The 26,135-nt window shown below is 44.9% G+C and overlaps 1 protein-coding gene across 1 annotated transcript in view; it reads right to left on the reverse strand.

Moving 5' to 3' along the window:
- The window catches only part of LOC121597901, a 109,333-nt gene extending 83,198 nt beyond the window's left edge, over positions 1 to 26,135 (reverse strand). The window contains exon 1 of the mRNA XM_041924241.1: positions 25,218 to 26,135. Within this exon, the coding sequence (XP_041780175.1) occupies positions 25,218 to 25,225 (8 nt within the window). The 5' untranslated portion in view covers positions 25,226 to 26,135. The remainder of the gene's footprint in view (positions 1 to 25,217) is intronic.

The following is a 26,135-nucleotide window of genomic DNA, read 5'->3' on the forward strand; positions in this document are numbered from 1 at the left end:
CTACTTCCGGCGCGAGTTCCAGTCCTACCTGGAGGTGGAGGCGCAGACGAACCAGTACCTGTTGCGGGACCCGCCAAAAGCGGTGCTGGCGCCGGATGCGCCCGATAAGCAGCTTCCAGTAGGGGGCCGGCAACTGGTGCCGTCGCCGCCGCCAACACCACCACCACTGGACGGCAGCCATCAACAGGTGACAGATTCGATTATGGCACTTTTCGAACCCATCACCCTCGACGCGGACGCGAACGTCGAGCGGAAAGTTAGTAGTAACCGGCAGGAAGGTAGCGTTGGTGGCGATAAAGGACCACCGGAAACTGCGACGCAACGGGTAGGGCCGGACGGGACGCTGCCAGTAACGACGGCCGCTGTCGCCGCAGCAGAATCCACCGATATCCGGTCCCGGAACGGGAAGCAACCGTTGGCCGAAGAAGACGACGACAGAACAGGGCGGAAAGGGATGATGGAAGAGGAACAGCAGGAGCGGGAGGAGGAAGAGGCGGAGGAGCAGGATAAATGGATTTCGTACTGGAGCGAGCGGGGACGGCGAGCAGGCGTACCGGTGGACGATAATGCGAACGCTTACTGTACGGTGCCGGGCCGGCCCGACTCCTACGCGGAAACGTTCACTGGTGCCGTGACCAGGATGCGGGAACGAACAGCAGGCGGAGACGCGCTCGGTTGCGATTAAACCGCAAACGCACCGAGTGCGTTGGCTAGCCGTAATCAAATTAAACGTGCCTAACGTGCCATTTAGTTTGTTTGCCTTTTTTTGTAAGGAAACAGCAAAGAAGAAGCCAAAGTGAAAACAAGCATGGCCGAATAAAAATAAACTAAAACAGGCTAGAATAAAAAAGCAGCTCTCAAATCGAAAGTCTTGCAATGATAGAAATAAGTTAATTCCAAACTAAAACTGATGTTGTATGTTTTTGTTTTATATTTGTCGTGATACATCGTGTGTGTATGTTTGTATTTTTCCCCTGCATAACGGTATCAAAGCGAGCAAGACGGAGTGAGGAAGAGAGAGATGGAGAAAGAAGAAACAATGATGCACGCGCGTGAAGAAATTAGAAGGTAAAATATGGAAATGAAAACTTGCGTGTTCGCTGGTACGATGCCCAGGCACAGCTGGACTTAATTAAGCATCTGTTGCATCTGTCGGTGGAAAAGGCTTCGCGGAAGAGGAAAATAATAGTCCAAACACACACACACACGCCAGACTGCAAACGGAGCGGTGATTTGCTTTCCACTGTTTGGCTTTGTAGCACGTAGCATGGCCGCAGCCGCACGGGTTGCTCACATTCTTTACAGATAGGTTTGTTGTTTCTGTATGTATTTTTTTTTTCTCCCGTTTTTGCTATCGGTTCTCGCCCCGTACCTTCTCCGAAAAGTCATTCCAACTTATTTTAATTACAGCACAGACACATTGGACATTTTCGGAGCGACGAATAAATAACGCGACCAACAAGGTAAGACACGGAGGGCGGCATGCTTGGGCCTTCTTCAATCTCCTTTCTAATTAAAATTCCACTTTTTCCATGCCAGCGGCCAACCTCGAAGACCAAAAACGACAAACGGATGACGCGATTTATTGCTGCATTTGTGTGTAGTGTGTGTGAGTGTGTATGTACAACTAGCGCCCGATTTGTTACCGATCCCGGTGTTTGTCCCTTTTCCGGAACCGATCGCCGCTTTGCTGGCTAATTTGCTGGTAAGAGACGGTTCGTCGCCCAACGCGTGTTGAATTGGTCTCGAATTAGTCACCAACGGCACCGTTGGAATGTGTGTGGCGGTCTTAGTCTGTGCACTACTTTCCTCCTCCAAATGGACGATAAATGGCCGATTATTCGGATAGAGCAGAGTGTCGAATTGGGCCTCGCACCCGGTTCTGGATGCTAGCGACACACCGGCTTATTAAAAAAAAGTCCCGGAAAACCAATCTTGCCACAGATTGAAGAAACAAAACAAAAAAAATATTGCCACTGTACTAAACTAGTTCGAACGCTTCTGTCAATTTGGGCTTCCCGGTCGTCCACGGGGCCGGAAGAGTTGATGCGAAGAAAAAGGCTAGAAACGAACGCCCGAAAACCATTTTAATCCCGTTTCCGATAAAGTAAGCGCTCGTACAAAAAAAAAATCTCATGGCGGGCAATAAAAGGAAGGGAAAGCACCACAGCACCGTCGTCCAGTACAGGGTGGGGGTGGTGAGCATTGATAATACAGATTGAGGTTGCCATTTTGGGGGTGTAAAGACAAAGCAAAAGCGATTGAAGAGAGTGATCGAAGAAAAGCAAGACAAAAAAAAAACAACGGAACACAAATGTGTTAAATAGCAGCGCAGGAGTTACAAGAAAAAAGAAACACGCACCACGGCACTTTACCATCTTCCCAACAAAGCACCAACAACAGCAACAAAAACGCATTCCCAATGAACAAGCGACCACCCCCGGACCGGAACCGAGAGGGAGCTAAGGTGAAAGAGAAAGAGAGAGAGAGAGAGAGAGAGAGAGAGAGAGAGAGAGAGAGAGAGAGAGAGAGAGAGAGAGAGAGAGAGAGAGAGAGAGAGAGCAAAAAACCTCTCCACCAAATGCCACCCACTGTTCCAACGGTGGGCTGGTGGGTGCTACCGCCGGCAATGGGAAACGCGCGCGCTACTCGCCAGGAAAATTGGGAATAATCGGAAGCAGCTAATTGAAGGTGCATTCACACAGACACGCAGACGCACCACAGGGACAGGCACACTTACACCCCGTTTTCACGCGGCTGAAAATTGACAGGTGGGCACAAAAACAAAACCAAAACAACGGCAACAAAACCCAACTGGTGAAATGTGATCCACCACCCTTCTAGCGGCGGGTGCGCGGCGTGGGAGGGCTTTCTTTTACTATCTCTCTTTCGCTCTTCCCCAAGTGAAAAGCCCATTGGTTTTGTTTTCGCGGTGGGTGAATTTGGTGTCATCTCCAGTACGAAGAAGGCAGCAGGGAAGGCGAAAAGAAACCGAGAGTCGCAGCCGACAAAATGTCATTACCTTTGTGGTCACCGTTGAGCGGAGAGGAGTACACAAAAAAAAATCCTATCGCTAATTCGTACTACTTTAATTGAATTTATTGGATGATTTTTTTTTTGAGAATAGGTCATCTACGCCCCTATTTCTCTGTCTATCTTTTTCACGATCGTGCGCACATCTGGGGCAAGTTCAGACAATCGACTCGTCTGTTGACACTGATACATACCGCAATTAGAGTTTTTTTCTCCTTTAGGTTATTGTGCGTTACAACTGGACAGTTTTGGAGCTCGGCGAATAGGTCAAATGATAAGAGAAATCCCTCCCAAGACACACTCAACCGAAGAAGAGAAAAGAAACCTCCAGCTAGTGAGTAGGAGTGAATTTTAAGTTCGTTTGTTGACCGTGAAGCGTTTGCAGCGCGTGTGTCCTAAAGCACAGCACACTCGCACATCCGATTAAATTTAGAGAGAAAGTTTGTCCGGTTCCGGAGAGTGACAGAGCCCAAATCGTACGCACATCGCATCGGTCCTGCTTTGGGGACGTAATTGATCTGGGTCACTCTCGAAAATCGTCTACGTTCAGTGTCATTTGTGTCATCGTTTGATTGTAGGAGGCATATTAGCGTAATGATCGTACTTTGCTTTGCCGCTCTGTGTGTCTGACATTCGATCCACCACATGAAAAATGCAGCTCATGTTACCCCATCAACCCTACGCTACGAGAGACGGGTAGAGTTTCCTGGTGTTCTAAGGTGCGACTAGATTCTTCCAGGGTTGTGGGTACAAAAAAAAAACAATAAATGTACAAGGCGGCAAAATTCGAGTCAAAATTGCTACATTAGTAGGGTAAGGTGGGGCAAAATGGCACTGTTAAGCAGTTTGCTCTGTATCCCTGTGGATAGATCACTTTACACAGATTTTGATTTTTTTTTTGCGGAAATCGATGCTATCTAACATCTTATTCATCAGAAAAAAATTAGATGTTGACTTATCGTATTGCTTCGAATTACGGAAAGTTAAGGAATTTTTAGCATGTAATATTTTTGTACGAATAAAATTTTACTGGTTCAAACCTCTGTGTAACTTACTTTACTAAAGCAAACCTTCTACATTTGAGGAAAAATTGAGATTTTCAATTATTGTACTCGAGAAATTGCAAAAATCATAATAGCATCGATATTTTAATGAATTTCCGGACAGTTTCGAGTTCATGTTTCAAATCACGGACGTTTTGATTCATATTCCAGATAGCCTAAACATTTCGTTTATAATCTTCATATTCACACACTTACTACACCTTATTTTGTTTTAAACTTATTTTAAGGTCCGGACACTCAAATCTGAGGGCCAGTGTCCTCCTGGACCGACAGGACGACGGTCTTATTGACAACGGAGTTTGGGTGCTGTTTTTCACTTGTATTCGTAGATGCACTGAACCGAAGAACTGCTGCGCAAATGGACGGGCTTTCATTGACATACATTCTCAAATATCGTTGTTTACTTCGGCTGCCCGGAATTTAAAACAAGATAAAACAAATGTTGCTTCGAATTCCGAACAGAATTATAAACGTGTTTTAATGACATTCAGGGCACAATGTGATAAAACACTGTTGTTTTCACGTTGATAAATACTTCCACAATGGATTCCAATGTATTTCAGTACACGGGAATGCGTTAAATATGTATTATCGAAGAAATAACACTGGCGACAGTTTGAAGCAAAACTGCTAAGAACGCCTGGTGGTGCACTGACAGACAGATAATACATGTCTTCTGTGGCATCAGGGCCTACTAAGGGCTAGACACATTTTTAATTTATTTCAGCATATGGCATGGCATTTATTTAAAATCTAAAACCGGTATGGCCAGGGACAGGGTATGCAGAAACTCAACAAAGTCTTTCCAAAGGTCTGGAATTTGAAACTGTCCGTGTTTTGAATCATAACGATATTAGCACCAAATATAAATTAATAAAATGAAATTTAAACATCAACATCAACAGTCGTGTGAATGTTTTGTGCGGGGTAAAATGGTCCTGCTATGGAGCAAAATGATCATACAGAAAATGTCAAAAGACATCAAAACAAAGGGGTAAAATGAACCACAACATAGGACTTTAGACTTTGTTTTGCTCAATAGTTTAGTAAATATTCTGGAATATAATATTCTAATAATTCATGTATTTTCAGTATCAGTCAGGCGTATTCTATTCTGAACTCGATTCGATTCGGATCGAAAAAATGAACTACAAAGTTAACTTTTCCATACAAATGAACATACAAAATTCATCAACTCGATGTCGAGACGACTCGATTATAAGAATAGAATACGTCTGAATATCAGTATCAGTTTTCAATACCGACCGTTTTGCCCCAGGTGAAACATTTTGCAAACTTTAACTATAAAAACATTACATTAAATTAAAATGATTACTTTTTCACGTAAATCATAGATAAATGCACGTAATTTTATCTCTAATTATTTATTTATTTCTAACAAAATACTATTTTCGAGACGATCCAAATAACATCGTTTCGAGCAAAATAATTATACTTCCAGATTTATTATTTGATTCTGAAATCTTAGGCTATGAACCAGTTCAGGGTGAGCATCAAACATTGTTTTTAATATTTTTTTTTTCAATCTTTAGAAGAATTTATTAACGTGCAAATCAATGCCAATAATGCAGGTGATAATTTCGCTCCAACTTCCCTTACGAGCGCATTGTTGCGCTAGTGGTGGCGCTCACTGCGTAGTGACTGAGCGCGCTCGCGTATACTTTGCTCCATACAGTCACACATCACCTTTGACAGCAACGGCGGCGTTACGGGGCGTTATCTGTCAAGGACGGCAAAATTGCAGGCACCTGCAAAAGCCCAATCCGACACTTCACACAGCGCTGATTCTCGTAACATGATGGCGCTCAAGGTGTATGTGTGTGTGTGTGTGTCTGTGTCACTCCGTCGCTCACATAGAACCAATATGCACATACCAAAGCCCGCTGGTGCAAACATCAGCAACGAAAGATAAGGTAGAAAGAATAGAGAGCGGCAGAGAGCGACCAAAAATTCCGTTCTACCCCGACCCGAGCTCAGCCCTCGGGAAACCCTACACCACCCAACACACCGACACAAACCCTGCCAATGTGCGGGAACTGCGCGGCCGGTATTTTGTGACAACTGGCTGGCTTAAAGTGACACTCAAACTTCCCACACCGTTCCCGGCCGCTCCATTTTCCCGCGATCGGGGTAAGATGGTATAAAATGTGGAGCAAAATATTATTTTTCCACCCAGAAGGGGCGATCGTTGGCGGAGCAAAATAAGAAGCAAAAAAAAAGGGTAAAATTAGCCAATTCGGTTTTCGCCTGTGTGCTGCATTCTTTAGTTTTCGTTGTATTTTTTTATGTTTTTGTTCGCTCGACCGGGCGTTGTTTTTGTCTCCTGCCAAGCACACACGTGACACGTGGTAAAGTGGGAATGCACACAAGGATACCAGCGCAAGGCAGAGTACGTCACGACACGGCATTATTTTTATTACATCTACTTCCTCCGCCCCACAGCACTGGCAACAAGGGATGGGGTTTAATGCAATTCGCCTTCGTTTTCCTTCTCATTGGGGCCCTTTGTTTTTGTTTCTTCATTGCATATTTTGCTGGCAACCACATGGGATAAGTAGTGGGTGCGCTTGCAACAACGTTTCCAGCATTTCCGGAGCATTCCTTTTGGCAGCAAGATAAGAGGCCGTGGGTACGGGTACGCCCGTTCGTGCAGGTCAACACACCATAGGGCCCGACAAAATAGCTCTCTGGCACAGCGCACAAAGAAAGAAGAAAACAATTACCACTCCATCTCACACACACTATCACATGGGAAAGGATCGAAGGACGCGAAGGACAGGAATTTAAATTCGACAACTTCAGAGCTTCGCACCGCGTGAGAAGGAGAGCAATCCGGGTACAGGGGTGTCATCCCATCCCGTGCTGCCAGCCCCTTTGCCAGGCAACGTTTAAAAAGGGATACCCGGTAGACTCGTTTATGGGCGCACACATGCACGAAAGGCAAAAAACGGTTTACCACTTTATGCTAATGTTCGCATCCGCTGCATATTACATATTTAATTACCGCTTACGAGCAAAAGTAGGGAGTGAGATGGAACGAGAGCCAGCAGGAGAGAGAGAGATAGAAAGGGACGCAAAAGGACAGATAGATCTTTCCATCGCCCCGGCTATCTGGGTCGGGAGTTGTTCTGTGCGAAATAATAGACTATTTAAAAACATGTCGGGCAGCAGGAGGAGCAGAGCGGATAATACGGGATTGCACTTGGAAAGGAAGTAAACACATGCACACACACACACACACACACACACACACACACATACATGTACGTTGGTAGGACCGGTGGGAGAAGAAACAATTACACATCACAGACACATCAGGGATGATGACGACAACGACGACGATGATGAGAGCTCGCGCTCTGTTTCCGCCCTATTCCACCGGTTCGACCGGAAGTTTAATACTCCAAATACACACACACACACATGCACACACACATGTACACGGGTAGTGTTGCTGGGCGGAAAGACGAAACTGCAACAAGCTTTCGGAAAGGACGGAATTTATGCATCTTGTACTTGTACGGCCTCTCGCGCGGGTAAAAGATGTTTGGCGGTGGACGATCCCGTTCAAGGAGGCGGAAAGGAGTTCGTCGATCCCTCCTCCCCCACCCCCTTCCCGGAGATATCCTTCTGTTTCGGAAACACAGCATCTTCCCATTCCCTAACCGATAGCACAATGTATGCGGGAAGGAGGAGGTTTGTATTCAAATTTAATTCGTTACATCACATTGCACATCCTTCACCCGTTCTGCTTAACCCTTGACCCCGTCCTGACGTGTTCAGGACATCTAAGGATATCGCTATCTGCAGCAATCTCCCAACAGAAGGCGAACGTTTCTCACACATACACGCACGTACCGGGAATAGTTTGCCAAGATCCGCCGGGCGGGATTTAAATCAGAACGTTGTGCTCCACTAGAAAGGGGTTCGATGGAGGGGCGAAAGTGGTTTGTAAATTAGTAAATGTTCGCCAAACAGATGCAAGCGAGAGGCAGAGAGACAGAGAGAGAGACAGAGAGAGAGAGAGAGAGAGAGAGAGAGAGAGAACAAGGGAGGTAAAGGAGAAGTGTTGCTCATGTTTTGATAGATCCTTCGGGGCCTTTTGCCGAGGATCCCGGTCCATGTTGACTGCGAACGCTGGCATGCATTCACCAGATGGGTTTTGTATGTTTGCTTTCATCTGGAGACTGTATTAATACATTCCGGATCAGATTACATTGGTTGCGAGCGTTTTCGTTCGAAATAGTCGTTCTTTCTTCCCGTCCATCCGTTACTGTCATACATGCAATGGCATACTGATAAGTTATCTCTACAATAAAATTCTATAATATCTGTATAATAAAATTATAGTAAAGGTTGCTCACCGTTCCTTGCCGGCAGTAGCTTGGATACTTTTTGTTCAGTGTCTGGCAACCACATTGATTATGGAAAACGTAACGCCGACTTAGTTTTTAGTGTTTTGAAAAGTAAGGCGAAGAATAATAATTATTATGATTAATAATTACAGTCAGAATTCAATAGATTAACGCTTTTCCGTGGCTTTCCGAGTTTTTTTGACTGAAACATTGCAAAAGAATGTCATCTACGACGTGTGAAACTAGTTTTCCAAAACGAGGTCCAAGGAACTGTCCAGCCTCGAAGACAGAATATAGGTGTTCTGCTTTAGGTGCCCGTCATTTTAGGTCCGGATATATACAAATGTCGCGGAAACATTTTCACAAACAAGTCCCAACAAATAACCTTCTCTTAGGGTTAACCGGTCTGGCTGGCCTGTACAGGCTTTCGAGACTTCTTAAATACCACGTGGTCGGATAGTCAATCCTTACTCAGGGCAACGATCCATAGGAGGCTTGAATCCAGGACGGACATGTAGTTAAGTCGTCCAAATTCCGGATCATGTTGGACTTTCCCAGTAGTTGTGCAACTTTTTTTTAAACATTCTTATTCTAACGATTTTAACTATTGAACAAGCACGTACATCTAAATCTGTTGCTTGATTGTACAGCGTGCTCCAATACCTTCAAATAACTATGGAAAAGTTCCATATAGCGTCAGTATCAGGTAAAGCAGTGCTCTCCAACCTTTTCAGGATCGCGGACAACTTGACTCTGAAAATACATTTCCCATCTATTTAGGGCATACACTTAACATAGGCATAGCATAGGCATAGGCATAGCTTAGGCATAGGCATAGGCTTAGCTCAAAGTTTTTGATCAAAAATATGTTTAAATCTAATTCTAGACAAGACAATTAAAACTTTCTAATTCTGCTGAAAATTTAACATTGATTGTGAACAAAGATGCACAATATGAATTGTAATGAGCTTTTATAAAAAAAAGAAGATCAATTCTTTGGCGAATCACTTCTGTTAACGCCACAGGCTGGAGACCACGGAGTTAAAGGACCGTAAAGGGGTTAGGATCAGTTCTACGACCATTATAGGTTCATGGTTCAATTCTAACAGCTGTAAGGGATTGAAATAAGTTTTGGAATAAGGATCCTGTAGAGTTCTGCAAAATTCCAGTATCAAGATGGGTTCTAAATTCACACAAAAAGATTCTCTGGATGTTTCAAAATGAATTCGTGTTGTCTTTTTCAAAAAGCCTCTCCACGAATCTTAAAGTTATTAAACACCCCCGAAATTATCTGGCAATGCGCAGTAACCGGACAAAATTGACTAGTTGCAACAACATAGGGTAGTGTGCGATTGAAATAAAAACCATATTATATCTTCAAAGCAACAACAATTACGCGTAATTTCGCCACCTGGCCATCCGCTCGGTTTGTCTTAATGTGTGAAAAATGTGCCAAAACACCCACACAAGTAGCACCTGCTGGAAAATGACGAAACCTTTCGACAAGCCAGAACTTCCGCCCTTTTAAATGAAGGCAAAAGACGATGATGTAATTGTGTAACGGCCATCCTTCCTTTCCTCTGATCACCAGCTACAAAAATGTGCATCCCCGCACCACCCTTTTTCTCTCCCCCCCCCCTCCCTTACCACCTCCAGAGAAGGCGGAAAGAATTTTCCGTAACCGAAAAAGGGGTGAAAGAAAAGCGCGGCAACAATTTAGCCCAGGCTGTGTGAGTGTGTGTTTTTCGCTTTTCGTTCGGAAAAGGTATGCAAGTGGTGCCGGTATTTTGTGTGTGTGTGTGTCTGTGTGGCTGTGTGTGCGAGCGCTTGAGGGAAAATGGGGGCCGCACTCGTTGTATTGCGTGCTGCACGCCATACCGTCAATACACCAAACGAGGAAATAATGCGAGACCGTCAACACAAACAACAGCATACACACACACACACACTGCCTGAAAATGGATTCATTAGGTGCGCAATTGGCAGTGTTTTCTTCCCAACCCTAAAACGGCAGCTTTCCAGAAGAAAAACAGCAGTAACAACAACAACACACACACACTCACGCAGACGAAAAGAGCACGGTAGTGAGGGTGAGCAGTTAATAAGTTATAATCATTTTATGTTTTTTTAATTGATGGGTTTGATTTCACTCCCCACTCGGTGGGCAAACATTTATCTGTCCACAACGGTGGAGTAGTTGGAGGAAGGGGAAGAAAACAACAACAAAAACGTGTTATTTCGTCTGTAAATAAAGGGTTCGGTTTTTGGTTAAAAAAATCCACAGACGAGGAGCATCTGGGTGCTATAAAATCTGGTAAAAGCTCCCTTTCAGTTACCAAGGCTAGTGTTGATTTTTATATCATTGCTTTTAAATTGAGTTTTATTATTTGTTTTCGCGCAGTTCAAGATGGGTTTTGTTTTATAACTATTGAAAGCTTTTTTTTTTTTGACTGGTCAGAGATGCTCAACTAGTGTTTGCTTGGCATTGTGGCTTGATTTACACGGTGTGCACGATAAATTTGAAAGTTACCTACGGAAAAAGAAAAATGTTTTGGCAAAAATCTATCATCTTAGAATTTAGTTGTATTGTAGAAAGAGCAGTTCATTATGCTAGCTATAGAAATTGTTCAAAACATCAGCCCTCGGCATCGATTACGGCCTCTATCTGGAGCACCCGCGTCCCTGGAATAGACCGCGTATACGGAATTATTTGTTGTACATAATTGCGCATAATTGTTGCTTGACAATCTATCAATATCTCCTTCAACTTCGCCAACCATCAACAAAATAGATAAAAGGTTTCAGACGCATTTGGCTAAAACGCACTTTATTCGCACACATTTTGTAGCACTTGTTTCCTGCAGATTGGCCAGGTAAGCGTTGATACCAGCACATTCCGATCATCTGATGGGCGTTATTCTTCGTAGAACTTTCACAAAACCTCCTATGCAGTTTCTTTTTCCATTACGAATCGTTTTCATGGTTTTCAGGGCACCCATAGCACACTCAATAATGTTCCGGTAGTGCTTTCCGGCATTGTGCAGATCCGTATCATCATGATGCACGTGATCCGTTTCCACAAAACAAGCGGGTTGAACATTTTTCATCAAATTGAAGCAAAAAAAAAATCAACTGTTACTATACAACGTTAGCTTTCGATTGACATATCGCTTGTGTTGAGATGTGAAGGCAATCATTATTATAAAACAAAATTATAAGTGTAAAATTTTAAAATTTTGTAAATTCCAAAACAGGTCCCTTGGATAGTTTCAGCAAGAAAGCTGAAATTTCTGCCTGTCAATAGAATAATATTCTTCTTGCGGGATTGCCAGTAAACCCAAATCCAGTTGGCAGTTACGTTCTGTCACATTGGATTTCTACAATTGTGTACAACCTAAGATCGTCATTTTCTTTAGCATTTTTCTGTTTAAAATGAGTTACAATATTTAAATGCATTTTGTAGCATTTTTTGAAGCTGCTGTTCATCTTTCTTGACAAAATAATTATGAATAAACAAAAAAATCAATCATCGAAAATGGGACAAATTTTGTAAAGAGCGGTTATAGACGCTCTCAAAAAATCAATGTCAATCTCAGTTATGTTAACTCAACCTTGTCAGCTGCAACTTTGTTATTGGTCCAACTCGCACTAAATTAAAAATAAATAATTTAAATAACTAAAATAATTTCAGCTGCTAGATGGAACTTTCTATTGAGAAAAATATTTTCAAGAGTTCCTTTTTTCAGGTCGTAATATTGTTTGTATATTTTGTTTATTTGTTGAAGTTCAATTCTACAATTATCATTATTTGATTGGGAAGTTAGGCATGCTATTCGGATTTGTGGTTTTTGTCTACAACTAAAATCCCTATTTACTAAGGCCCATTTGATGAGCATCTTTATACATCTTCGGACTTACAGACTGCAAAGATACGAGATACAGCAGCAAACTGTGTACAACTTGTACTTATTTGTAGCTGATAGATGTCAACAATAAATAGTAATTGCTTATAACCCTTGCTAAAAAAGTCAGAGGTTTGACAGTCATGGACCACAGCACGGTTTGCTTCAGTATCATCCATGTTTGCCTCATCCTTTTATTGTCCTTTCCGCATAATCCAGGGCCACCTTTGACTGGGTGCCAAAAGTGAGCAAAGTTATGCTTTGATGCGCACACCAACTCCTTCTGCACCCTTCTTTCTTGTGCCCTTCCAACCCTGTGTAACAATACAACCAAAACGACTCCCTCTCGGATTTCCCTTGTTAGTTTCTGCTCGAGGAACCCACTCAACGACACAATTCGCTCGAAATTGCCCGATGTATCACTGGCGGGCTAAAGAGCTAAACAAAAAAAAAAAAAAAAACAATACATCCACGAGTAGACCTTAACACCTCCCTCTCCCCTCCCGTCACTTCCTTCCCTCTAAGGTAGTGCAACACAAGAGCCGCCCGGCACGACGATCACGTAACAACGCTCAAAACCAGCAGCAGTTCGCGCACACAACCGGCGACTACGCGTTTGGTGTGTTTCCCTTGACCTCCGGTGAGGAGTAATTGTTGCTTCACCGGCGATTTGGCTTTTTGGTGCAGTTGTTTGGTGTGTGTGTTTGTTTGTTGTTTTTTTCTCTTTTAGTTTGTGGCTCGTGTCTCGCGGTAAAGGCTAGACTCTCTTGCCACTGCCACTGGGTAGGCACCCCGCCCGTCAGCTTGGAATTGTTTAACGCAGAAAAAAAAAATTAAACGCCTCCAAGCGTCAACACAACAATCTTCGATGGCTATATTTTGTAAAAGTAGGACTCTGTGCTTTGGTGCTGCCTTTTTTTTCAAACCCAAAAATTGGTGATCGGCCCGACCCACTGAACATGACCTTCTCCTCCCGCGCACTCTTACAGCCTTCCAACACCGTTCCACCAACCAACGCGGTGCACAGTAGCGTGACAAAAGTTTGTACGCCCCGGACCGAGGTTAAAAATCGCTTTTCGAAAGACCCAATTGCGAGTCATAAAATAGAAGATGAAGAAGAAGAAGAAGAAGAAGAAGCAAACGGCTTCTTGAGCGATCTCCCACCCCATACGGGTGGAGGAAGACACAACACGGAATGGCCGGAAACCGATCACCACCCGCCGGAGCGTGAATAGTAAAAAAATATGTTTTTATTATTTTTCTGTGTCGTTACACCTCACCATATTGCAGTTGGTGAAAAGATGGTGCTTTAGAGTACAGGCGGTACAGTGAGGTGTCTGGCAATGCGAGGTGTGAGTTTTGTTTTGCCATATCACGGCAGATGTACGCAGAAACGGTGCAGTTTGCTTTGATGTGTGCGCCAATGACATTGGGAGGTTCCTGGTGCGGAACTGTAGAGTAGCCACTCCCTAAGAATCAGCGTATTCTTCCGTCAGGTCGTTGATGCGTTGGAATTAGCTGTTGGCACAAGGTCAATGGAAGACATGGGCGGAAGACCTACCGCCAACGCAGTCGCAGACATTCAGGTCATCTGGAGGAATCAGTATTAAGGGGATGGAATTGAGCGTATACCGTAACAATTAGCACGTCTGACTTTAACCCAAGAAGTCTCGGACGTTGGAATCATCTTGAAATCGGGGTTATGCCATTAGAAGAGCCTGGACAATATAATGATGCACCATGGTACTTCTAATTCCTACCATGAGGAAATTGTAAGACATCGTAAGACAAAATCAAAAACAGATGATCATTTGATTCCAAGTCAAATAATCTCAAACCCCAATATTAACTGGAGATCATAACAGTGTATCAAAGTCTTGTATTTCCCATGAACCTTGAGTTGTCGTGGAACAAAAGATCCAACATATCAATCAGCATCTTCACGCTATCCAGATGACCTTCAGACATTCTCGGACAACTGTGACTTGATGGGCAACGGAAGATACTTTCCATTTCCACGACAAACACAAAGCCCCGGGAGAAAGTCTCATACTCCCCTCCCATTTCAAATGCATACCCTCAAGCGGATACCCGGAGAGATTGCTTTGTTGCTGCCTTACCGCCGGATCGTATCGTATTTGTTTGTGACAAACACAGCCGCCGACAGCGCGGAAGAATCGATTATCGCGGACCTCTGAAGCGTTTCTGCAAATTTGTTGCACGGTGTGAACAGACTGATCCGAAGGTGAAGATCCGTCAGCTGTCCCCCACATACAAACACACACACATACATCGGCCGACAAATCATTAGAAAGTGTCCACCAAGCTAGCCAGCGGCAGTACCGAAATCGGTCTCATGCCGCCACGTTCCACTGGGCCAGGCGTGCAAGCAGCAGTCGCTCGAAACACACATACACACCGATGGTTCAAAAACCGGATCAACCACCGGATAGCTGATTTAAAGGCACGTGCATCTTTATCGCGCGCTCACGCTCTCTGTCTGTCTCTATCTCCTTTTCTCTCACTCTGTCTCTGTGTCGCTGCCTTACCTTCCTCTCAAACCGTTGGCGTGAAGAGGCGTGAAATCACCCGTCGTGCTTTGGGCGGACGACCGCGGTCAAGCACTCCCGGCCACTGCAATCGCTCGCCACACCACGAATTGCCATTCGGTGAAAGTTGCTCTCGATAGTGTGTGAACTCTCCCCCGGGTCGAGCGCTGCTCGAAAGGAGGCGAAGCAAAAACGCGCGCGCGATAGATAAGCCCAGCACGAGCAGCGCAAGACACCGCCCCGGGCCAGGATATGGTAGGCCAATCGGAAGCGGGCCTTGTTGAGACATCGCACCAGGGCAGTGGGAATGACCGGAAGCAAACTGTATCACCTCTGGAAGCCGGTGTGGTGTGGTCACCTAATTACTTCAGGTTAAATGTACGCCCCACCGACTCCAACGTCACCCAAAGCGTCTCGGCGTCCTAGCGCCCTCGAACCGAACCAATTTTTAGGAACTTCCGACTCAGTTTGCCGGAGATGCAATCGAGAAACTCAAGACACACCTGGCAACCCTCCCCCACCGGGGGGAGGGTCAGAATTCAGGGATAGCTTTTGGCGCTCGCCCTATCTCGATGACTCTTCCAAACAATTCGATCGCCCACACACATTGTTGCCGGGGACACGATTGTTATGCATTGTACCTTTATATATTTAGATGCTTTCTTTCTGGGACAGGTAGGAGAGCGAGGGGATCGGGGGATCATTTTTGCTATGACGTGCGGGCTATCTCTACTCTCCAGTTCCCTCCCTTCCCCGACAGAAAATAAAAAGGCGGACAACCGTAAGCGTACAAGCAGCAACAAATAAAAAAAAGAAAGCTTCATCCACCCCCTTCTTCCATCCACTAGCTTCCTTTCGTATGAATAAATGTTATTATTTCCAATATGCCTACCACTGCCCTCTCAGTTTCTCTACTCGCCTCCTCCCCTCCCTTTTTTCCACAATTTTCTTATCGTGTACCGTTTAGATAAATTTCCACTGCCTCACGGGTGTGTGTGTGTGTGTGTGTGTGTGTGTCTGTTTGTGCAACGACCCTGATTTTCCGGCTCGCCATTTTCCGACTCGCACCGTTACACTCCACCCAAGTGAGTGAGACGTACCCCTGACGGTCGGCGTTGCCAGATCCACCACAAATGCACAAACAGACCCATACACACACAGACACAATTACGCACACAGCCAAACAGACACAGCAGGTCCATCTCCAAGGCTGAGGGAGCTTGTTATTTTGCCCATCCACACAGAGTTCGCTTAAATTTCGTGTGCTTCAATGGGTCTCGCGCTATATGTGTGTGTGTCTATGGGCTAGTTTTTTCTTCTTCTTGTTGCTCCTTCATTTTCCAAGCTTTGTGGTCCGTTAGCCTCCCCGATTGGGCCGGCGGATTGGGGTGTTATAATTGAAATCGCTCATAAAGGTTCAAACGCGTTCATGGTATTTGTTTGTCTGCAAATGCTGACGGCGAACAGGGTGGGAAGAGCTGTGGATGAGTGTAGGTATCATTATCATGTAAAATGATCTCTTCCCCTTCCCCCCTCCTGGCGGCTGGCCCACCACCATCGCACCATCTGCGTATCATGTGCGTGCTTCGGTGCGTTGCGCGCCTTTATCGCGGATTTCGCAGTCAATATTGCCCGAGACCGTTCGCGCTTCTTTCGAGTAGAGCAAAAACACAACAAAAAAAAAAAAAAACAAAAACGCTGCAAAAGAATGTAGCAGACAAAAGCACGTATAGCCCGATTAACGTCCATTTTGATGGCTATTTTTTTTTTGTTGGTTCCTTCTATTCCTAAACAATTCCAAACTGAACTTCACTTTATTTCGCATTTTCTGCCGCGCCGCGTTCATTGCTACAAAATTCTTCGAACTACGAATTTCCGAACATATTTCAAGGAAGTAGAAAAAAACCCTCCTCCCCCACCCCCTCCCCCTCCTCCCGTACCCCTGGGGAGCATTATCGTTTTTATGATTTCCATTTTATCGATACGCCAACCAGATGAGACATAATTCGTGGAAACATATTAATGAGTGTAGTCCGGGATGTGGTGCTATGGATGAAGGGCAGGAGGCGTACAGAGTGGAAGTGCAAATTGGGGAAAATTAGCGTAATACAGCACACCCGCGCGTGCCTCATTCTTTCGTTTGAGTGTGTGGCCGTGGGTGGGCTGAGCATTGATCAATGCTGCACACACTCTCGGGGCAAAACGCATGTGTTGAACAAAAAAAGTTCAATATTCGGCGTACATTTTCCCTTGTGATAGACTTATGAACAACAATAAAAATGGCAAAAAGCCTGTCAAATGCTGCACAATTTCAGCAAATGAAATTATGAGACGGCTTTCCGGGGAAACAGCGCTATCACATCCTCCCACGGCACGGGCTCGGCTTGACGTGTGCGTTCTGTGATCCAACAGTCATCGATTGAATTGTTTTCCCCCTTCGGGCTGGTAGCGCATCGTTTTATCTCAACCAACAATTACTCTGAAGACCACTCGGTGTGCCCTCTTTTGCGTCCGCCGCTGGAATGTCCCGCTAGTGTCACGGTTGGAGAGCTCGCCAGCGAGCAGCACACACACAGTGTGCAGCATAGGGAAGAAAAAGGGAACGTTATGGATAAAAATAGGTCTAACTGGGTTTGAAAATAGAACGAATGCGCTGGGACACATTCTGGGACGAAGAGAACCTGCCTTCGGTGTGGGTGGATCGCTTCGGGTTTGGATCTCTATCTGCCGTGCACGATAGTGCAACAATATCAAATTGCAAGCGATCTTCCCGCCGCACAGTGTGGTTCCCCTCAGCAAACCAATGGGCGGACATTGATGAGTTAAGTTTCACTTTTCACGTACCGCTTGCCTATGTTTATTCTTTGCATGATCTTGCTGTGTGCTCTGATGTATTGGACAGCCCGATGGAGCTACTTTGGGCCAAAATGTGTTTTGAAACGGAAAATGTAATGTAATATTTGTTTCTCAACACTCGAATTACTGTTGAAAAAGTATGTATGAACGAGATTCGTGGCAAGAGCCAATTTTATGAAGCTATTTTTACCTCTTCCATGAATCCCTGGCAAGTAACGCAAGTAAATGGTAAATAACGAGGATAAAATGTTCTTATTAAAATGCTTCCACAATTTTCAAATAGGGTTAGCTAGGATCAGCTGAAATTTTAGGAAATTTCAATAACATATGGATACAATTACTTACGAAATAAATAAAAAACTAGATATTGCAGGGAATATGGCAAAAAGGGTCTAAAATTTAAACAAACTACAACTCGAATAGACGCCAATTAAATTGAACTTCCAACTAGGGTAAATGTACCTATAGTGGTGGTATTGCACTAAAATAAGGTCCATATGGCAAATTAAAAGTAATTAAGTTATTTATGTATGTTCGAAATGTTCTATAGCCTTTTACAAAGGGTTTAAAAGTTAAATGGGACCATTCCGTTACTTAGTGACCAAAAAATCCATTATTTTTTGAAATGTGTCAACATTTTTCCAAAATCCTTAGGATTTCATAACGAAACACATATTTCTGTTAACGTTGTTAATGATTATATAATGTTCCTATAGTGGTTATAGTTATAAAAACCAATAAAAACAGATCGTTTTAGTTTTTTTCGACGATATTTTGGACATGTCGTACTGCTTTTACTAAAGTAAGCAACAGTAATGATTTTTATGTAGGTAAATTACCAAAACAGGCCAAAATTCGCTTATATGCCTGAATGAAAAATTGACTTCAAATCAAGCACACTCTTCCGGGTGTGGGTTGACGACAGGTGTGATGCAGTGCTTTAGTCAATAGTTTCATCAATCAAATTTATAAATTTTTTTACGATCAAATTACACAAGAAATCAATATTATGCTACTTGTACGACCACAGTTTCGAAACTATGTTTCATTGTTATTTGATGTGTTTCATGGTAAAAATGGTTGCGATTGCCAAGATAAAACATATTACAATTGCTATGTGTTAAAATATTTAGAAATTGTCCTTCCTAACACTTTAAATCCATTAAACTACATCTATACCAATATAGATTGCATGACTACTGGTACATTTACCCTACTTTACGCGAAAAAAGATAAAACCCCTTTGTTTTGGTGTTGCTTAATTACGTTCAGTTCTAGTCGTCAGGTATATCAAACTAATCAAAATTAATGTGTGAACATTACAATTTGCACGAAATGGCTATTGAAACATGCTTTTGAATATAGAGATCCACACATTGAAGCCTAAAGGCCGCTCTGGGACTATCGTGACTATCGCTACCTTCCGTACACGTGCACACAGGAACGGGCATGTGTGCGAACGAAGAAATGTGTTTTTCCAATCCGGACGTCGCCGATATGTTGCAATACAAAGTGGAAGTGGAAAACCCTCGTATAAATCGAGAAAACCCCAGTGGGTGTGTGTGTGTGTGTGTGTGTGTGTGTGTGTGTTTGTGTGTGGGTGCACTGCATGGATGGAACATTTCCCAATAAAGTTGTTTGTTGTTTTGTTTTTAGAATGGATGATTATGATGTAAGAAATGATACCGTTATTTTTTTGAGACATAATGAGAGAGTGGGACAAATTTATGAGACTCGTTTATAATATTGTGATATTACAGCTAAACACACACACACAGGCACATGCATCCATACAACTCCATTTGCTTTGGCAGCCAACAAATCGGGAATGATTTATTGCGACAGGTTGGATCAAGATGCTCCCCGATTCCCAAGTAGCAAACATACACACCAGGGAAGAATAAAGGTGTCAATAAAAAAAAATCATATCGCTTTCTCGCTTTCATCTGGTAACAAATTATGTTTACCAGCCGGAGCGATCCTAACGAGAATGTTTTCATCATCCAGCGTGCAACCCTTTCTCTCCGATGAGCGCGCTCCCTTTCCGATGCGACAACTCCGTGCTCGTACGGCAGCAGTAGCAGCGCGCTGGAATATGGCGGAAGATGAAAAACACGTGTTTCGTAGCTCTCGATCATTAATACACCACACACTTTCGTATTTCTTCGTTCGTTTGTTTTTTTTTCGTTTTCTTTTTTTAATACAATTAATAGTGACAAACCGAAACATAATACACATTCTACCACTGTGTGCCTCTTCCTTTCCATGCTGCAGGCGTGTGCTCAAACGCATTCACAGTTTATGGCGTTGTATTCATTCGCCCCTGCACCGAACAAGAGGGCTCCGGCGATACCGAAGTGGTGGAACGGTGGAATTGTGAGCGCACTGAACGGGTTGAGAAACCAAGAGAACGTTTTAACGATGTGTTGGTTGCTGAGTTTTTCTTCTTCTTCTTCTTCTTTATTTTGAAATACGACATAAATGGAATATAAAGAACGCGCGGCCCGTCTCATCATATCACGACGAGACGTGACGGGAAAAAGATGATAACACACACCCAGGCACCCACAGACAGGGAAAGAGTCAGTGAACAAGTAGGACGGAGGGAGCCATTTGCTGGAGTGCAGCCCGCAAGACGAGGAAAGAAAACAAGAATGGAAAATATAAATAAATACAAACCAAATAAACAACGAAAAAACCGGTCACGACAGCCGTCGAAAGAGACCCGATGGGTAAGCATAAATGTTACCCCGCCGCAGCATAAGCACCAACGGCACTCCGTGCGAGAAGGCGAGACAGAGGGAAGCATAAAAAGACTCAAAACGTGAGGCGTAAACTCCACAAACACACACATAAACACACACATACACACACACACACACACACACACACACACACACACACACACACACACAAGTATATACTGAAAGCCACACAACATCGAAGCGGAAGAGTTTTGCTGTGTGTGGACATGCAATGAAAACGAGATGATGCGGAGCGCGGCGGTGCTACAGGGCCCGCTGGGTTACAGCTTCACAGGTACGGGAGAGCAGGTTTGAAGTGTAGCGTCTGCCCAGCCTGGACGATATTTACACGATTAAGCTGCTTAAAAGGCACCAGCGCCAAACGGGACGGACAAGGAGCGCACCATACTTTACGATCGGCTCGCGCTCGCTCGCTCTTGCGCTTGCCCTTTCTGCTTTTAATGCCTATTTTGGGCTAACGTATTCCACCACAGCGAGAGAGACAGATTGGAGGCGAATGAACGCCGGAGCCACTTCATCCGGCGGGTATGGGCAGGATTCGCTACACACCACGGGGAAAGAAGGGAAAAAAAGGTGCGACCCTGGACCTGAGAGGTACTACTGATCAGTTAGAGGTGGAGAAAAAGAACTAGAGAGAGAGAAAGAGAAAGAAAGAGCGAGAATGAGCGAGAATGACAGGAGATCACACGCAAGATCTGGGCTAGCGTTTTTATAAAAGAATTGGGCATAAAAACAACAAAAAAACAGGCACTGTGAAGCGAACAACGCGTGCGTGCTGTCGCTGTGTTGGTTTGGCTCTCATTGCGTCCATTTATAGGCAGGCGGTGGACGATCTTTCCACGATCGGAACGCTGCCGTTTTGGAGATGTTTCGGAACTCGTCTCACACACCACCGCGCGCTTGGGAATATGAAGAAATTGCAGGGTTGCATGTGCTGTTCACTGCTTAGTTGATGACAAACGTTTTTGTATGATATTTATTTCGTCCCGTTTGAGATAATCTGTTAGTAGAAGAAGGTAAAAGCTTCTGTAGAATATCTATTGAGCTAATTTTACTATTTTACTCGATTCTAGTCGAGCCGAGAAATTTGGTCGATGTGAAATGAGCCTATTGGTTTAGAGGTCTGTTTGTGAAAATCAACTGAGACGAGCTCGCGATGATGACTTTTAAGAACCCTTACCAAATTATAATGTCAGCCAAAAAAATAAGAATTTCCTTATAGATGATCAAACGAATTATCAATTCTATTAATCTACTTTCATTGAGTGATTTTCATGGGTGTCTATTACATTTAGTTTTACCTAATTTTAACGCATATTAATTTTTCATAGTCGAAAATTGAAATACTTTATATCAACACTGGTAAAATATCGATTTCGATCCATTTCCCGCTAGGGTTTTGACGTCGAGAACGGTTTGGATCGACTCTAGAATCGAAAGACACATGGACGGGCGTGAACACGACTACTTGACACATTTCTATGGAAACCTCGAAACCGCCATTTGAGGCGGGATAGTCTAGTTGCATGGTAGATCTGTTTTCCTTAGCAATATTCAACTCGATGTCGACAAGATATTGCAAGAATACAATAAGCCTGTAGATCTAGCAAAAACTCTTCCAAACACAGAGGTAAAAAGTTAAAATTAAACAACCATAAGGGCTTCGAGCCGGTCTCATGGTACAGTCGTCAACTCGTACGACTTAACAACATGCCCGTCATGGGTTCAAGCCCCGAATAGACCGTGCCGCCATACGTAGGACTGACTATCCTGCTATGGGGGGAAATCAATAAGTCACTGAAAGCCAACCCCACAAGTGGGTTGGCAGGCCTTGACCGTCATCGGTTGTTGAGCCAAAGAAGGAGAAGGTCTTCGATCTCAAGATAGCATCCACTTCAATTATGTTCCGTCTCATTTCTACCACGGCTGATGAGAATAGATAAAAGTAGTTTTGGTTAGAAATTCCATAAACCTTATACCAACAATCATGGTGTTAGAGAGTCTTGTGAGAATTCCTAGAACACATATCATAAAATTTATTTTTGAATGGTTTTATTGGAAATATGACTCTCTTGGTCGTTTCAATTGCCCCGCTTACCTTCGTTGTGGCTCCTCGACCAAGGTTTACTGAACGCATGTGATGCTTTGTTTTTCTTACAAATCCTAATTGAAATTTACGCATATTTTAAGCTGATTGAATTTTGTGTTTTCAGTGCATTCCTTCCATCCCTCGATACCATCGACCGCCGCTTCACCAATCAAATCCAGCAACATCCAGTTTCCGGATGCGGGCGTAAAATTATGGCTCTGCTACACGGCCTGCTATGGAAAACAGGCCGGGAACGGCTTTGCTACAGCGGAACAGCCCCCGAAAACAGCGAACGAAGAGCGGAGGATGTATCATAATTAAGAATTAAGGAAAAAAGCCACTCAACATGAAACGAGCCCTTTACATATGGGCGATTGGTTTCACACCCAGACTAGGCAACCATACACACACTCACACACACCCTCTTCAGACCTTTTTTTCCTTCCTCTGTGTTTCTCCCACTTTCGCTGCTTCCCCCGTCCCATCGGAGATTGCTTTTCTGCAATAAAACAACTAACACTCTTTTCGCTGACCCAAAGAACTCTGTTGTTGTCGAAGGTTTGGGATAATGTTGCAAGGGAGCAAGAGAGCTTGAGAAAGAAAGAGAAAGAGAGAGAGAGAGAGAGATACAGAGAGGAATTGATCAGCAGGGTTCTTTGACCAGGGCCATATTTTTATCGCACTTCGGCTGCGGGAACGGAGAAATTAGAGAACGATCGTATACTGAGGGCGCCTTAAGCTTTGGCGAACACGCACACAAGCACAGACCCACATGAGGCATGATTTCGCCCGCGCACCAAGAGGGTCGCGATAATAAAAAAAAACCCGGTGCCCCGAATTGGAAAAGCGAGCGAAGTGAGGAATTCCAAAAACACACAGCGCCCCGGCCACGAAGCTGAGCGTAGTATCATCGCAACCGCCGTGTACGGGAGGGAAGCGCGCCTCCTTTGTCGGTGACTGCAACAGCCCCTGGGAAAGGAGCCGGCCCGGTTGGTCCCGGCGATGTTGTGTGACGGTTTTTTATTTTTATTTTTTTGCGAGCAATATCGTATTACCCGCGCGTACGCTTCTGCGAATGGAAACATTGTGGGTTATTTTTTTGTATTTCTGGTTACGTTTTAGATAACAGGAACTCTTCTTCATTTGTGACGTGCCATTCTGGTGGGTCCGATGGCCCGCTTGTGTCGCAAAATGGTGACAGTTACTGCGTTTTTTTTTTCGGGACGCGCAAAATGTCACCAAGACAATCCAACGACAGTGAGCGTGGCTTCTGTGGCTGGGGTTTGGTACTGTCTGCTAATTCTGCATTCTGTTCGCCGCTCTTAAAACCCATAAAAAGGGGGTTAGAGAGATCTTTGGCCGGTGTCGTGCGGGAAGAGAAAACAAAACGACCACCTTAACTTCACATTCATAAGCGAGCATCACCACCAGGATGGATCCTTACAGTTAACAGAAAAGAGTGTGTGAGAGAGAGAGAGAGAGAGAGAGAGAGAGAGAGAGACAGAAAAGAGGAAAGAGCAAAAGTCTACACGCAAGCTTTGTTGACAATATTGCCCGAACCTGTACGTATAGCTGCTGACTGTTTTTTTTTTCTTTGTGCTTTTCACCAAGCCCCTTTCTTCGAGACACGGTACTGACGGAACGCAAGAAGCCACCATCAGCGCCTCGGTAAAACAGGTTTTATGCCACCGAGCCAAAACATTGCACTCCTCCTCCAGCAAACCCAACATCCCAACCACCGCAACCAAACAAAGCGTGGTGGGAGCACGCGGTTTAAAATGCAGCAAATAACCGCCATTCGACAGCAGCATACAGACCAAGAAGCTAGAGGCAACGAAAAACGAAAAGCCACACACACTCACACACACCAGAAACGCAATGAAGCGGACGGTTCCTTAGCGTTGCCGCCACCATCGCCATCCAAGTTGCAGACGAAGAAGCGCGCTACCTTTGCTTAAGCTGCAAAATCCCCACGCGGCCAAGCTCCAATGTTTGTGGCAGCGGGCGTCTCACGACACAAACATACACACTCTAATCCAACCCCTCGCTTGTCGTTATCGTCCTCGTGTTTGGGGTTTTGTTTGTGACGAAATTAGCATAAGCATGAGAAAAGCAAAAATCGTCAACGTTGTTTTGCGCACAGCGCCAGCAGCAGGCGGCAGCCCCTGCCTCCACGTGCGTGCTCCGTTTTTATGTGTATGTGTGCTGTTGGTGCTGGAAGGCTTGGAGGCACTGTCGGATCACCACGGATCAAGCTCTGATATTTTTTTCTTCTTTCTGTTTGCTTCCCCCGCTTTCCTTTCTTCGCCTTCGCAAGGCGCACTCCGCACCCGTAAAGTGAAGGGCAAAACCTTTCACATTTATCGAATTAGCGGGGAGTTAGAGGGGTTCTGGGGTGCTGGCCCGTCGATCGGTTTGCCGCTTTTGGCGTGGCGCGCGATCGGTAGCCTCTGGCCGACGCTCCCGAACCACTCCCAAGCACAGGCTCCCGACCAGACCGGGGGATGTTTGTTGTTTACAGTGTTTGGCGGCATAGTGCCCTTTTGGAGTGCGTTGGGGTGGGTTTGGCCAGGGCTTACCTACCTTTGCATGCATGCAGTCGTGGCTGGCGGACTTTACACCGCCCGAGCGCAGTTGAAGGCTGTCCTGTGTCGACGGCTGGCCATTGATCGAAGGGGATGGAGGGCTCTTCCTCGCTCTGCTGCTGGAGTGCTGGGTACGGCTACACAGTGCCCTGATTGATTGTAATGCTATTGCGTTCGGGCAGGTTCGCTTGGCGAGTTGAATGCTGGTTGCTACGGGAACCACTTCTTACCGCATCGCGATTCTTCGCCACACACTTCTAAGACCCGCAGCACAACCCACCAAACACTTCCACTATTCGAGCACACGGAACGAAAATAAAAAAATAACCACCCGCAGAAAAGGATGTGGACCCGGCGGTGGTGGTTGGGAAAATGATCGATTTCCCGTTCCGGCCGATCGGCCGTGAAACCGAAACTCTGCGCCCTCCTAATATTCCTCACCTTGGGAAAATCGACTCCAGCCGGGCGAGTTGGTGCGGGCGTGCGCGTGCACCCTTTTACACACAATTAAGCCCACCTTTTCGGGGGTGCGTTATTTACCCACTTGCACACTTCCTTTTTATTTGATTCCCTTTTGGACGCGCACATCAGACCCACAGACACGCTTTTTCCTACACAACAACTCACTTCCCTTTCCCCTTGGACACCGAGCACACCGGCTTTGTGAACGGGCGAGGCACCAGCGCTGTAAAGAACTTGCTTCACCTTCTCCAGCAGGGCGTCCTCTTCGCTGTGCGCTCAAAAATCCGCGAGAACAACCATACGCACTGCCGAACTGTCCGAATAGCGCACCACGTAACCGAGCTCCTGTACTGGCGGCCTGGTTTATACTGGATTCCCGGCAAACGCGAACCGAAATTTAGGGGTTAAGCTGCTTGCACACACGCAAACACCACGACGCGTTTCGCCTCGACGT

Source organism: Anopheles merus, chromosome X, assembly GCF_017562075.2.
Source record: "Anopheles merus strain MAF chromosome X, AmerM5.1, whole genome shotgun sequence".
Lineage (NCBI taxonomy): Eukaryota > Metazoa > Arthropoda > Insecta > Diptera > Culicidae > Anopheles > Anopheles merus.